This window comes from Rhopalosiphum maidis, chromosome 1 (genome assembly GCF_003676215.2).
Source record: "Rhopalosiphum maidis isolate BTI-1 chromosome 1, ASM367621v3, whole genome shotgun sequence".
Taxonomy (NCBI): domain Eukaryota; kingdom Metazoa; phylum Arthropoda; class Insecta; order Hemiptera; family Aphididae; genus Rhopalosiphum; species Rhopalosiphum maidis.
In genome coordinates this window covers 67,963,424-67,980,503 of record NC_040877.1, presented here as the reverse complement: position 1 = coordinate 67,980,503, position 17,080 = coordinate 67,963,424, and the positions used below count along the sequence as shown (strand labels likewise).

The 17,080-nt window shown below is 24.2% G+C and overlaps 1 protein-coding gene across 1 annotated transcript in view; it reads left to right on the top strand.

The window, feature by feature from the left end:
- Positions 1–16,592, top strand: part of LOC113547905 (RYamide receptor-like) — a 56,729-nt gene extending 40,137 nt beyond the window's left edge. The window contains exons 5-11 of the mRNA XM_026948481.1: positions 846–994; positions 1,144–1,265; positions 3,769–3,986; positions 12,874–12,974; positions 13,047–13,137; positions 15,332–15,659; positions 15,719–16,592. Coding sequence (XP_026804282.1) covers positions 846–994; positions 1,144–1,265; positions 3,769–3,986; positions 12,874–12,974; positions 13,047–13,137; positions 15,332–15,622 — 972 coding nt within the window. The 3' untranslated portion in view covers positions 15,623–15,659; positions 15,719–16,592. The remainder of the gene's footprint in view (positions 1–845; positions 995–1,143; positions 1,266–3,768; positions 3,987–12,873; positions 12,975–13,046; positions 13,138–15,331; positions 15,660–15,718) is intronic.
- Positions 16,593–17,080: the final 488 nt, after the last annotated feature.

Genomic DNA, 17,080 nt, shown 5'->3' with positions numbered 1-17,080 from the left:
GAAAACTAGCAAAAACAGTGAGAATATATAAATATTGAAGTACAACTTTCGATTTTAATTATTTTGTTGTGAATCACGGGAATATGACATTTTCACAAAATACTTAAATACGTATTTAATAGTCGTGATATTATTTTAAAAATCTTTTTGAGCTACTTATAAACCTTTTAAATTTAGGAATTTTGTACAGTTTTTATTATTTTGTTTTATTGTATTAATCAAATGAGTTATACAAAGGTGTTCTCATTAATTCGTTTTTACAGTAATTGAATACGTGTTTTTTAGTTAGTTTAAGTTATTGATGGATATTCATTATTCACATTTTTATTTAATTTACTATGTACGATAAATATTACAACAGATAGTGTTATTTAGCTTACAATTATCAGCTTTAATAAAAATTAATTTAATATTTATTTTCAAAAAAGGTGTAATAAGTAATAACTAATGAATAATAGTATTTTATTAATTTAAAATCTATATGGTTTGTCTTAAAATATATATACATAATATTTATATCATGCTTTATCTTGAATATCAATTTCTTTATTCGTTTAAATGATACAAATAATTATTATCTAAATATTATGCCTACACATATAGATCACCACCATCCGTATATTTTAGGAGGAAAATAGTATTTATTTATGTAATTAACTATCATATTTTGTTTAATTATATCGTATAATATAGAATAGTAGCTAACAATTATATTATAATATGCAATGTCGGAGATAGGTAGGTACATACTCCTTATAGAATAAACGGTGTAAGTCTATGCGTTAAAATATACTATCATGATCGATTAAATAAATTATTAATACAGAAATTCGATGGTAATTAAGTTTCAGGCCGCCCTATTGCAACGATGGAATTTACCTGCTTTAATGTGTCCATTTTGTCCGTTCGTACAAGTACTTTCAGTTAACGTAAGCATTTTTACCCTAACCGCAATTGCAATTGACCGACACAGAGCCATTCTCAGTCCACTCAGGTTAGTAAGTTGTCTAGGTAAAAATAAATTGTATTACACAACAATAAGTGACCTCAATATAATTACTACATTTAAAAATGTATAAATGGTTGTTGTGTTAACAGTCATGATTTATTATTAGTATTATTAGTATTTTGTATTGTTAACAGCGCAATACCATCGAAATTCCGAGCAAAAATATCAATAGCCACCATTTGGGCGATAGCTTTTGTGCTCGCGACGCCAATGGCGATTGCTCTCAGAGTGCAATTCATCGAATACGGAGATAGAGGTCAGTGATAATTTTATTTGTATGATGACTTTCATTTTCTATTACAACTGCTTCTTCGAACAGTCTCTAAATACCCCGAATCATTGCTTCCGGTTTGGTTTACGTAGGCAGTACATTGTTTACACTACAGTCAAAGGATGTATATCATTATTCGACCATTTGCCATGGCAATATTTATACTGCAAAATAAACCGATCAGACTTTTATTAGAATATTGAACCATCTTTAATTTTAATCAACATATTTTATTGAACATTTAGGTAAGATATTGAATTAAAATTTAATAAACGACGAATACGTACATGAAATGCTAAACATGAAAATCTCAACAAAAATAATACATTTTTTGTTCAACGAGCAGATTTGAGATTATTAAGACAGACTCAGTCACTTAACTATATTGTATGCATATAATTCAATAAATAGAACAATTATTATTATAATCAATTGAACACTTTAAGCATAATTATTTAATTTACCAAAGTCTATAACCATGTTACACTTACTTAATTAATAAATTTAAAATTCTGTACAACTTCTAACTTATTTCTCTTAGTGAATTTCTATAAGTTTTCAATCCAACCCGTGTTTGTATTTGAGTATTAAGGCAAAAATTGAATTTAAATTAAGTTCCAACAATCGTATCATATGTTTAAATCAAGGTTCTTAAAAATGTAAAACAATAGCAACACAACTACCATTGTTTTATTCGCAAATTTTAAATATTAATTTAGTATAGAATAATTTATAGTCGTCAGTAAATCACAATAATTCAAACACTTAATTTTACGCCATTTGTATTTAAACACTTAATAGTTAAATATTCTTTGATTTTTATATTAATAATAAATAAATATTAATGAGTAATAATATCGGTATTTTTTAATGAATTTTCTTCCATTTTATCGTAACCATAAAATATAACATAATATAAATTGAAATACCGATTTTTAAAAATAATTCCAGCGATAGACTTGGGTCAAGTATAATAATTTAGTTTTATTTTACTACCCACTATTTTAACTTTAATTTTCAAAAATATCTTTAATTAAATAAAGATATTATTATTTATATAATAATAAAAAAAAATCTTATCGAAAAACATGAAAATGTTTTAAAATCTCCACTTAATATTATTACTTGATATAAAATAAAATTATATTAAAGCCATTGAGATGTAAATAACAAAAATTTGGTAGAATAAATTACACCTAAAACCATTTTAGGGACATATTTTTCTAAATAAATTACGTATGTAGTCTATAACTATAATATGCAGATGTTACACATATCTCTATGTAAAGTTAATGATCACTGACTGTTCATAGAGTATGGCACGCATACATTGACAAAATGTACAATGTATATTGTTCTATACATTTTTAGAGCCCAAAATATTTTTTAATACGCTGATTGGTATAATATGATAATGTAGAAACATAAAATAAGCTAGTTAACTTTGTAATTGTTTTAATCTAAATTTTAATCAGTGTTGATATTCGGCCGGTTATAATAAAACATTAAAAAAATCTGTTTAGTAGTCTAAATTCAACGAAATTAAAAAATATATGTATTGCTATGTTATAATACATTACTTAATATTGATTTTTAATTTAATCATGAAAAATAATTACATTGTACAACTCACACCGCGCGTTTGTATAAATAAACTGAAATAATGACAATATAAATTTATTTATTTAACGCCATACAATACTTGTCTTAGAGAAAATCGAACATTTCAGTAAAATAATTATTATGATATGATCCATTTTTATATCATATTCTCTATCACACACACGTGCGCGTAGTATGATTTACTTATATGATGATTATGTAAAACTGTAAAAGGTAATATACCTTAAATTCATCACTTTCACAAAAATTATTAATAGTTTTGGAAATTGTTTTCCATAGTTCAAATTCATTGCAAGACAACAATTTTTAAAAATAATATTATACTTCTAATAGTTTTTAACGCATTTAGTCAAACACGTAATTAGCATACATTTTTATTTCATATTCTGGATATTTTTTGGGAATTTCATAAGGCATAAATATTTCGAATGACTAGGTAGTTAATAGTTCGATTTAATAAAGTAGTCATAAATTTTTAAGTTTCAATAATCAAAATATGGAACAAAATTGAACGGCAAACCCTCCATACTACTTTAAAATTAAGTTATTAAAAAAATTTAATAATAATTTAACTAATGGATAAAAAAAAATATTTTTATGTTTTCGGAATATGAAATTAAATTGTATGCTGTCGTTCAAAAAAATAAGTAATGGACATTTATAATAATAAAGGAAATATGCATATTTTTTTTTTTAATTAAAATTTTTATAATTCTTTAAAAACACTATTACTAAAAAATTAATGCTTTACAAGAAAATGAATGTTTTTTTAAAAAAAAAATCACCTTATATGCCTTGTATGTATATAAAATATACCTACGTAGATTTTATTCATATATTATTTATCATTTATTATATTTTACAGACGGCCGGAAGTTGGTCAAACCGTTCTGCTACAACGTCCGGCTTCCAGAGCGCTCTATGCTATTCTACAGGGTAACGCTTCTGTTTGTCCAGTACCTAGTTCCCGTTGTCATTATAACTGTTGTATATATGCGAATGGCATTACGGCTGTGGGGCTCACACGCACCAGGCAACGCGCAGGATAGTAGAGATGCAAATCTAATGAGGAACAAAAAAAAAGTACGTACCCTACGCATTGAAAACAAAATATTTTTAAATCAACTATTACGATATGTGGCCCCGTTGCTTAACTCTATTTACGAGTATTCAATAATTATTTTACTCTCATATATTTTTTCAACATCTAATAATGACACTGTTTATTGATCACCGGAAATAACACAACTTTTCTTCAAAAATTATCGAAAACAGTCAGAACCACGGTTATACATTCAAAGAAAAGTTTCACACTTTCAAAACTGCAATGTTTCCTTTAAAATTATTATCTGCAAAAGTTATATTATAATATGCTTTAAGTTTTATGACGAAAGATTCAAACATATAATATATTATCATACAAAAGTATTACTGAAATATAAAACAGTAATGAATTCTTTGATAATATTTTTTCATTGTATTTAATTAATTATTGAGTTTTAACATTAAATGATATATGCGACTAGAATATAACATAAATATAATGTTTCAGGTGTTTGCATTTCGAATGAAGGAAAATAAATATATAAAAAATAAGATAATATTCATGTTATATTAATGATATTAATAAGATGAATACGTTAAAGTGTGAATGATATGATTTAACTCCCGTACACTTTTCACAAAAATATGTAGGAATTAGCCAACAGCTTATTATAAATAGAGCCAAATTTTTAAGAATCATTGAACTGTCCGGATGGTAGTTTATTGCATTAGTCCCAGGTAATATGTAATCCACGACATATTTCACAGTACGGATAATGGCCACATAAAGACTTGTTTGACTGTGAACTTTGGTTTTTCAATTTTAATTAAGAAAAATAAAGATAAATTAAAAACGTTTTTATTATTTTTCCACCCGGAAGAGCAGAAGAGGAAAAGTATTTATATTATGGGTTATTTTAATAAATGGTATAACAAGTCTGACCTACTTCAGCCGGGGCAGGTATAATTTCTGTGTTTTATATGTACCATATAAATATACGACAAGGCTTAGATGTATGGAATTCAATATCATAGTTGAATAAATATGTTTAAATTTCAGTTTAAACTAATGTGGCCATAATGGTAAATTTAATTATTTTTTAGTATTGGCCATAATGTTTAGTGCTACTTTAGAAGATATTAATAAATAGTGACAGGTATATCATATAAATAAAACATACTTGGAGTAGTCCTTAAACTCTTAAATTCTTGTCATTTTTGATTATTGATAGCATACAGTATGTCCCAAAAGTTTCGTATCACCCTTAATATCTCCATTGAAAATCAATATATTTAAACGCGGTTTTTTTTAAATTACTAAGTACGGAAATTCTGATTAAATGGCATAAAATTCAATTATTTTTTAAAAAAAAATTCAAAATATGTCAAAATTTTTTTTATGCATTTAAGAATTTTAAATTTTTAAGATAGACATTTTGTTGAACACATTTTTTAAAACAGTTCAAAAAATAAAAATATTAAAATTCAATAAAAATTGACCAAGTTCGAGCAATTTATATTTTTGAATAATTGAAATAAAAAAATCAATTGTTTTTCATTTTAATAATAAAATATTTATTTCAGCATGACAATAATTTTACATACATAATAAATTAAAGTTTTGATTTGAATAGAAATAGAAATAGCCGTGTCTTGTCTTTTGTTGAACAGCGAAACTGGTTAGGTTAACTTATCTTTAAATGCTTATAAATAAAAATTATGACTAACGCTTTTTGATTATTTTTTATTACGATAATTACAGCTTATAATAAAACTTCTATTAAATTGAAAGATTTTTTAGAATGCCAATTTTTTTTATCGACATTTGAAAAAAAAATCGAAAATTTCAATTGACTATAAATAGCTTAAAAAAAGTCAAAATATTTTAATTTAATCGTAAATAGATTGTCAAAAACTGATTATGCGCGAAAATTCCCGTTTTTCCGTTAAATTTTTAGTGTTTTTCGTGACTCTTTTGAAAACTACTGGAAATTTTTAATTTTGACCAGCACCCTTAGCACAGTAACACCCCCGTAGTTACGTCACTAATTGTCTATGATTTTCGTTGTTTAGGAAGTAACATTTCACCATGTCGATGTACTCATGTACTGAGAATGTATGAGTCATTTTAAATATTGAACAAAATAAGTAAAAAATAAAAAGTTATAACTAAAGACACAGAACGTACTGTACGATGACACTAATAGCAGTAATAGCTATAAAGGAAAAACACAAAATAATAATTTTAATTATAATTTACAAATTTAAGATATGTGTAGATATTATTATTATAAATCGCATTAATTATAACTGTAAGATTATGTCCAATTTCGTAACTTTAGGTTCACTTCATGATAATTAAGATACTTAAAAGTAGGTAACTAGTTTCGCTATTCAGCAAACGATAAGATACGGCTATTTTAATTTTATTCAAATCAAAACTTTAATTAGATATGTAAAAGTATTGTCATGCTAAAATAAATATTTTATTATTAAAATATGAAACAATTGATTTTTTTATTACAATTATTCAAAAACATAACTTACTCTAACTTGGTCAATTTTTATTGAACTTTAATATATTTTTTTTGTTTTTTGAACTGTTTTAAAAAATATGTTCAATAAAATGGTTATCTTAAAAATTTAAAATTCTTAAATGCATAAAAAATTTTGACAATTTTTGAATTTTTAAAAAAAAAAATTAATTTTCTGCCATTCAATCGGAATTTCCATACTTAGTAATTTGAAAAAAACCGCGTTTAAATATATTGATTTTCTATGGAAATATTAAGGGTGATACGGGACTTTTGGGACACACTATATATTATTAGACTGTTCAAAACCTTTGGAGTAAACTGAATAAAACTTTTTATTTTTCACATTCTGTCGATGAGAGGGTGGTAGCCAGATGATAAATTGTTCTTCTTTGAAAATTTTGATTTTAAAGAATTGGCCATCGGTATATTTTCATTCACCAATATTACGTGCTCGACTAAATAATTGAAATCTTATAGATTATTTAGTAATACATTAAAATTTTTGTAGTAAAATTCAATTATAATTTTTGCTAACAATTTAGTTTAATTAGGAAATTATTTAACAATTTAGGAATTATAACAATAAACATAAAATTCAATAGTTCTCTATATTTTCATATAATAAAAAAATTGTTTTCAATAATATTATTTTAAACTAAATTAAATTTAAATTAAATGATAAAAATATTCAGGAAATATATATAAATTGTTTATTAATTGACTATAAAACAAGTTGTACAAAAATTTATGTTTTTTGAATCGTTATTAAAAAAAAATGCTGTTGTTTAGGATAGTAAAAATTAGTTCTAAATTAGTTAATATAATAAAATATAACTATATAACATTAATATTATATAAAAATTGATTATTTTTAGAACAGAATAATTATATTATGTCTCTGATATTCTAATAATAATATCATTATAGAAATATTTATTTATTTAACAGTATTTTTTTAATATAGTTGTTTCTGTAAAGAAAATCAGAAAGAATATTTTATTAAAATACAGCTTATAAGTTTACAAAAATGCATCATATAAGTAAATATGACCAAAAACTTCTGAGATAAAATCTTAATGATAAAAAATAGGGTGAGGTAATAAATATATGGAGAATCAAATTAAAAAATTAATCGCTGCAACTGTAATGAATTCGATTTAGTGACACAAAAACACTGAGTTACTATATACGTAACAGTGTTAAAGTTTCATTATTTTTTACTTAACATCATATATATTTTACAATTGAATTTTAGATATGTATAAATAAACATAATATTTTAATATAAAAATAACTATTATACGATTGTGTCTCCTTTCAAATAATATATATGATCGGTCTATAGCCACAGAAAATATTTTTATAAAGAAAGAAAAATTATAACTTATCACTTTTCTTATATAAAAAATTCATACTAAATATTAAATAATATACTAGCATTCTTCACTATAATATATGTATATTTGTAAGTATAGAAACAGTGTGAAGTTATATCTAATAAGATATTTATTATCCATACGGTCAATCTTTGGAACAATTGGTGGTTAAATCGTGATTTATTATGTTTAAAATTATTAATAAATCTATTTTGGTAACTTTCTTTACATATTTTAATAGCTTCTAATTGTATAGAAATATATGATATGGTAAGAATTTGGTATTTTACTCTTTAGATTCCTCCACACCAATTTAAATTTAATTCAACGCAATTGGAGTGTGCTGTTACTGCGATTACAGACTCGTTTAAAATGATAGTCCTTTGATGTCATTCATTTTAATACTGATGCAGAAAATGAACGCTCCTGAAGCACCTATAGCTGTATAGCTGTAGGTGTATACTATACACGGTTTTAATATAAATTTGTAACTACCGCTACAAAATGTTAATAACATTTTAGCAAAGCTAAGTTGTGTTAACTTTTGACAATAAATTATTTTTACGCCTCAAAAAAATAATTTATATTGTTTCATATAAAATTTAAAATCTCATATTTTGTACAATTCGATTTATTTTGTTGTTGTGGAGCTGTATTATATATACATAATGAGAATATTAAACCAATATTTGTTTTCAAAAAACAGTTAAAGCAATCAATTTTCATTAGCAATTAGTACAAATGAGATATTGCTACTTGTTGTTAGATAATTGTATAATATTTCGTATTTGTGCATCGCATAAATGTATATTTAAATTATTTATTCACTACAATAAAATTATGATTTTTTAAAAATTTTAAGTATACTTATAGACTATATTTTCATATTCTTAATTATTTTCTGTATTCAGTGACTTTTCTGTTCCAATCAAAACTTTTTTTTCTAACAATATATTTTGAAGTAGATAGTTTTATAAAAAAAATAAAAAAACGAAAGTAGTGAAATCAAAATTCAAATGAATATTATCTAAATAAATTAATATACTTTATACATTGGTCTCTTGAATTTTCGAATATATTATAGATAGAACCCATTGTTATTTATAAAACATGTACTCCATTTTTTTAATCTATAAACATTGTTCAAGAAGAAGTTACTAACTACATTATTATTGATTTAAGTATATTATTTTTAGGTCTTATGAAAAGACCGTATTGGGAGTTTTAAATAGAAAATACTATAATAATAATATTATTCTATGGTTTAGAAAGTTCTTTGATAGATTATTGAACAAATAAATGTCTCACATTATTTTATAAGACTTCCTATTATTATCTCAAAATGACAAAATTAATAAAATTAGAAATACTTCTATTGGTTTCTATTAAACATTTAAAACTATAATAATTATTGTAATATCTTATGAACTTATAATTGTATCAAATTTTCATAGGCATTTCCTATCACACAGACAAATAGTATAGTTAATGCGCAAGTTTTTGATAAGCTATTACTGTGTAATTTCTACTGTAATAATAAATTGAATTAATATAATTTCGTCATAATACGTTTACTGAATATTGTTGAGTTCTGTGTATTTGTGTCCATTATCGTGTGTAGATTTATACATTATATTTTTAACTTTTTTTTGTGTTTTAAAAACTATAATAATTATAGATTTTACAGGTGTATTATAACAGTTCATATATCCTTCTAATTAAAATTGATATACATATTTCTAATGATTGGTAAACCAAAACTACTAGTTATTATAGATAATTGTTTATGTTTAATTAATTATTAATATATTTTGTACGTTCAAACTAAACATTCTACTTTAAATATTAAGTAAAATCGAACGTTAAATGTTTTTTTCCACCAACAATAAGTGCATAATAATTATTATCGACCAGTAAAATTTTAATTAACATTAAAATAATAGCCATTTTTGTCATTAACATCACAATACCACACATTATTGCCAGGACTCTTATAAATAAAAGTATTGCATCTAATATTATTTAGCAAATAGTCACAATTTTACACTGACTATTACCCCGACGTAAGCCCAACACTAGTTATGGACTTGGTCACATCTACGTCGTCATAAATAATTTTTCATCCCCAGTTTTAAGGCTTATATACGTGGCATGTAGCTATTACGTATTTAATAAAGTAACGTAGTATTTATAAAATAACCATTGTTATGTTTATCATAAATTACTTTTCTTTCCTAAAAACATCTACAGGTTGCAACGAACATGGTATATACTATATAAAAAAAATGGTATATAAATTTTAATAATCAAACTTATTGTAATATGTACCATATTAAAATTTAAATAATTATATCATATGTAACCTGTACAGCAAACACTACACGTTAAACAACTACTTACCTTGTACAGTTTTTTCATTAATCCTGATAAATGTACTATAATAATATAAAGTGGCCTAAAGGTTTTCTTTTTTCAACTTATGAATCCCATATGAGTACTGTCAAGTCAGCCATCTCCCGCTTTCAAAAGAATTTTTTGTTTTGTATGATGACTATAATATGTGTATTTACAATCTATCTAATTATGGTTATACGACTCAATTTAAAAAATCTTACTTAGAAAAAAAGTAACTCGCTTTTCTGAGGAAGTTTTTTTTTTAGTTTTTCTAGATAAATGTTTGTATTATCATTGAAGCAATGAATATATTGGTTTTACAGTGATATTTTTTTATCTGAAGACTCTTTATACAGTAAAAAAAATATTTAATATTTATCAAAAATCTCTTCAAGAGATTTTTACAAGTGAGATTACTTCATCAATAATTATTTCAACTAAAGAATTTCTATCGTACATACTGATAGGTATAAACATTGTTTAAAAATGTCAAGTAATGAATTCATTAACAAGTCTTATATAGTATTTCACAGTTAAATAATCGAAATTTAAATAGGTAGTGAAATATTTGTTCATTTCGTCTTTTATTTGTGGTTTTTTTTTATCTAACTAAATTTTGGACCTATTTATAATATAAATAAGATTAAAAAATATAAACTGTTACATAAATCAATATTATTAAAATTAAACATTTTGTTAATTTAATTATTGAACGTTTTTAATAAATTTAGTATTCAAATATTCAACCAAAACGTACGTTGTTTGACTTATAATTCCCTATAATTCCAATTTGAAATAATTTAAAAATTTAAGCACGATTGGGCACAAAAACTATGTTTCTTTAATCGCATGTTAATAACAAAATAAAATTAAAGTAACACTATAATGAATTTCAATTAATCATAGGATTTGAAAAAATAATCTTTGAGCTGAACTTGGTATATTCAAAGTCGGTAGAGATTTTCTTTGAAATAAGAATGTTTATATTGTAGGTAGGTACCTCCAAATTTTATAAGCTACAGAAAAATTAAAATAAAAACGTTTTTTAGTACAATTTGTATTCAAAAAATAGAAACACATTATAGGATAGTAAAATATGTTTGTAATAACGAGTACAAGTATAAGTAAATACTAAATAATATGTACATATCTAAAATCCATTACTCCTTAAAAGTGCTTATTGAAAATATTTCCTCACTGTTAAAAATAAATATTAAAGAAAACATTGTAATTAAAGATAATTTGTTTTAAGTATTATTTTTTATCATTATTATAGGACAAGCAATTTGGTATATACGTGATTTTGTTTTATTTTTAATTGTTTTTAAGTATAAATAATAAAACCAAATAATACAATTTAATACGATTTTTAGAGCTTTTACTTAATTTTCACATACAATTATAACTATATTGTAATAAACAATGTCATATCATAGTGTCAAAAATGACATTTTTGAGATCTTCATAAAATTTGCTATTTGATAATTGATGTTTAATATATCGTATTTTTTTGATCAAAAATAATTAAACTACAATGTTTAGATTTTTTCATACAAAATGACAAAACTAATCAGCTTCAAATGCCCGGGGGTATGGTATAAAATCAAACAATTGAATTTGAACAAATTTTTAATCAGTCTTAACCAAACTTTTTATAAATTATCAAATAAAATATATTTTTCACTATGAAATACTACTTAACATAAAAATTTGTTTTTCAATTAAATAGTTTAAAAATAATTAACCAACTTTCAATGATAAAACATAAATTGGCATGAAAGATCCCGCATTTTTCGAAATCACATAATCATTCTTACAAGTTACAATTAACAGTTTAATTTATATCAGCATTCTTTTAAATTGTTAATTGATTTTTTGAACCAAATAATTTTGTTAAAAGTCACGATGGTAACAATATATACTGCATATTTAACATACTTTATCAAATACTATTATATACAAAGTTTTAAAAAATCTGAGTCTATACAGTCAAAAACTACATATTTCATTGTCGAATCGAAACGGAATCAATATCTCAACAAGCTTACATACTTTAAATACTTTCCCGAAATGTATATTTTCCATTCTTACACTTTTTTATAATAATTTGATAAGCTGGTCAGTGGTCATCGTATACAAGATTTTATACATTAACCGTATAAAATGTATTGAATAACTGCACAACCATTGATCTTCTTAACGTGTACACATTGTATAATAATTATAAATTTCGGTATTAATTTTCAATGATAATACTTTATTGTTACAAGAACCTAATATTATGTATACTTCATATATTACAATAAGTTTGATTATTAACATTTACATGTACCATTGATAAACAATTTATAAAATATAAATTAATTGAGTTTCGATTAAACATACCTAATGAGAATACCAAATTTCATTAGCAGAAATTTATTGTTCATAAGGCTATTAGATAAATGTTGACTATATTACATTTGTAGACAAAAATGATGCTAGATTCATAAGCGATAAATAAAATATTACAACACATCAATGAATTTATAAATGTAATTATTTTTATTTTAATACAATCTGATGTTGTTATATTTTATGTCTATTCAAATTAGGTATCTATTTGGTGATATTTTCCAGGTCATAAAGATGCTAGTTATTGTGGTTGGATTATTCGTTTTATGTTGGTTACCGTTACAGACGTATAACGTACTTCAAAATATATTCCCATCAATAAATCAGTAAATTATTATTACTTTGTCAGTACTTGATTTCTGAATATGTAAGTGATTTTTAAATTTACATTATTTTAGATTTCGCTACATAAACATTGTTTTCTTCTGTTGTGACTGGCTGGCAATGAGCAACAGCTGTTACAACCCATTTATCTATGGAATATATAACGTGAGTACCATAAGTTATTATTATATAGGTAGTTAAAACATATGTTAGTAAAAATAATGAAAAATATTGTTATAAATGTATTAGAAAATAAAATATTACGTTTTAAGTTTATTACATAATAATATAATATTACATCATTTATCATAAGCAGATGATGACTTTACTAAAATATAATATGACAGACCCAATTCATTGTAATTTGTATGAATCGATATTGTAAAATATTCTTTGTCAATGTTCTAAGCAGAACAATGAATGTTATTTATTTTATAATGAAGTGTGTGTTTAAAATCTGATCGACATAAACCTTTGGATAGTTCAACTGTTTTGATTTGTAGGATATTTAAAAAAAATTAAATATGAATGTAATTCGATATTTAAACGAAGTATTTCTAACTACTTGGAATAAAATTTAAAAATATTAAATATTAATATTATATCCGTAGATATTATATTGAAACTTTCAAAGTATATTATTATATTTTTTACGAGGTGTGTTCAAAAATAAATAACGAGAAATTTAAATATCATGTGCTGAAATTAGTGCAAATTTGAGAATTTTTTTTTATCTTTTGAGTTGCTGATAGCTGACCAGTTTTTTGAATAATTTTCAAGTGTTTAATTCGATCTGCGACCTGTATTTTGATCAAATTTTGCATTAAGAATGGTATGAGTTTATTTATGACGAAACAATTCGAGACATTTATAGCATAATAATGCACCTGCATACACTTTACTGCATATTCATGAGTTTTTAAACAAAAATAACACAATCATGATGCCTCAGACTCCATATTTGCCGGACTTAGCTTCGTGCAACTTTTTTGTTTCCATATATAAAAAGAACCTTAAAAGTTCCGTTGTTTTGCAAGTATATACGAGATAAAAAGTGTGTATCGCTAAAGGAACTGGATACTAGAAGCTGTATCAAAATCTGAGTTTCAAAAATGTTTTAAGGATTGAAAGAGATGCTAGTGTAAGTGTACAATTTTAAATGGGGTGGTTAGGAAGGGAATTTGAAGGGGATAATATTGTTGCAGACGAATGAATACCTACATTTTTTATCTACAAAACTTTAATTTTTGTTATTTTTAATTCACCTAGTAAACATGATGATTGATGACATTTTCAAATTCAATTTTGTCGGAAAAAACATAATTAGTTTTATCGTATTATACTAAATACTAATAGTAAAGTAAATTGCTTTGATAAAAATATAATTACATCATAAAAAATAATTAGTGCTTTAATAATAAGATTCATAGACCATCTTTGCTCAGAATCGTTTTTCATATTTAATAATTTTTCATTGAGCTTAAATTTAACAAATATATTACAATAATGACGAGGTATACTCGACCCCTACTATATTATTTTACTATACTAAAAATCGTTACCTGTTTTCCCCATTTTTTTTTATACAGTATTAAAAAGTATGATATTAATCAATACAATTTTTTTTTTTAATTATTAGAATATGTTGTTAATATATAGATAATTGCATAGATATGGACAGATATAATAAAAATAAGTCTCAAATGGTGATTCATTACATTTTTATTTTAAAATATTCTTAATTAAATATCGAATTTTTATTTTAGAAAACTTAAACATATTATAATTTTAGCATAAATAAATTCTTTAAATTATTTATAAAACTAAATGTATAACTACGAATTTAATTAGATAAACAGTAATAGTTTTATTATATTATAATACTTTTTTTTATAAATGTGTAAATGTTTTGTAATTATTTTTACGACCTCCAGTATAATATTGTATACGTAAAATGTTTCGACTAATTTTCCTTCTGTGAACAATAATAATAACGCCTTACACCTCTAAGCTAAAAATACATATATGCATTTCGAGTTGATGTTAAAAGGTATCTCAGAATATTTATGAGAGTTATTGAATTCTACAGGAAAAGTTATTTAAGAATCATTAATTTATTATTTTATTTTGATAATGTGATAGAAACAACAAGATGATTCAGAAAAGTCATTTTTCTCAAAACTACTGTATTGTTGCTTTTAGGCTTTGGGCTAAGGAGAGCAGAATATATGTTTTATTTATCACCGTGATATTGGTAGGGTAGTATTTTGTTATAGAGTGATCGATTGGGAATTTTATGATATTATTAAAAATATGTTTGGACAAATGATAGGTAAGTATTATAATGTTGACGTTTCAGGAAAAATTCAAACGCGAGTTCCGCATCAAATTGAGGCACTTCCGACGCGGTCGTTTTCGTGGCAAATCAAACGCGAATCATGGGAAGTTTGCTTCGATGCGGTCCACCACGTTGTCTGAATGGAAAAGAGGTTATTCAACGCGATGTACGGACAGAACAACAGCGAACGGCGTGTGCGTGGATAGCCCCCCGCCGAGAAGGGACGAGCTGGAAATGTTCGTATGCAAATCGGGCAAAATCACGTTGATTAAATGCGGCAGTCGTTCAGACCTTGAAGAACTGTGTCTGTAAAAAAAAATGCGTCTTTGGAGACAAATTCTATGTATCGGTAATGTGTTACAATTATTTGTGATTGCAATTTATTAAAATATAATACTGTGTTTATAGTAATAATAATAATATCGTGATGACCCGTACAAAACGTGATGAAGATCGTACCGAGCTTGATTCAGTGGTGTACGTCATACAAAAACAATAATATTGGATATTTAGTTATAATAATGATGCCACCGTGTTTGTTCTTAGAGTTTGCAAAAGCAAAATAATACTCCTTTGCCCAGCTACATAATACCATGATATATTATTATTACCGTACAGTTACACCGTTCTACGTAATATGTAATTACAAAATAAAACATTGTAAAATAATTCTGTTTATAATAGAAACGAATAATAATAATGCGTTTACCACTGTTGGAATGTTTTTTTTTTTTTTAATATATAATAATAAATATACAGAATTAATCGCCAATCACAAACACACCCGCTTTTTTTTTCAATAATATATAATAAGGTATGTCCTAAAAAATGAATAAAAACAGATATAATATTAGACTTAGTATTTTATTATGATCGGGTAATTTTACTAATTGTAAAATATTAATCAATAAAGTCAAAACTTGATGATTTGAAAAAACCATCAAAGGCCTCATATCTTCTAAATATAAAAACAATTCGTTAGAATTTTGATTTAGATACAGAAAAAAAATCACATATAAATAACAACCAACAGAAAATTAATTCATTCATTTAAAAAAAGAAATTAGATCGCCAAAGGATACTCCAAAATAGATATAAAAAATATATCTAAAATTCCTAAAAATTAGAATTTAAATAATTTTATTGTTGACGGAACTAATGGGGGTAGCGTGTTTGGTGAATAACTCTGTATACAATATGTAAATATTATATTATATTACAAAATGTTATAAATATATAATATTTCCTACTGTCTACAGTCTATAATATGCAATTGTATACAATTTAAATACAAATAATATGATTGACGTAAATAGGTTATTCCTATTGTATAATTAGGTTTATTGCTTGAATATTTGTGAGAGTTAAATAAATAAAATGTTGTAATATAATATTTTACTAACTAGTAACTACCTCGCAGTGGTTTACTTGAAATCAAATATAAGACCAACGTTTAATTATTCAAATCGCTTGTATTAACATAATATATAATATCGAACGTGTTAATTATACGTACCTACCTACATACATACATATTATTTAGGCACCTACACTGAATAATAATCATGAACTAAATATTGATTTTATACCTCAACGATATAACTACAATATCTATAATACGTTATAATATATTATGCAAATTGCATAATATATTATACTATCTAGAAACATGAAATACAGTAACGAATTTTCTTGTTTATTATTTTGGTATATAAAATTTGTTAATATTAACTTCTGGGAGAAACACCAATAATTTATGACAATAAATAT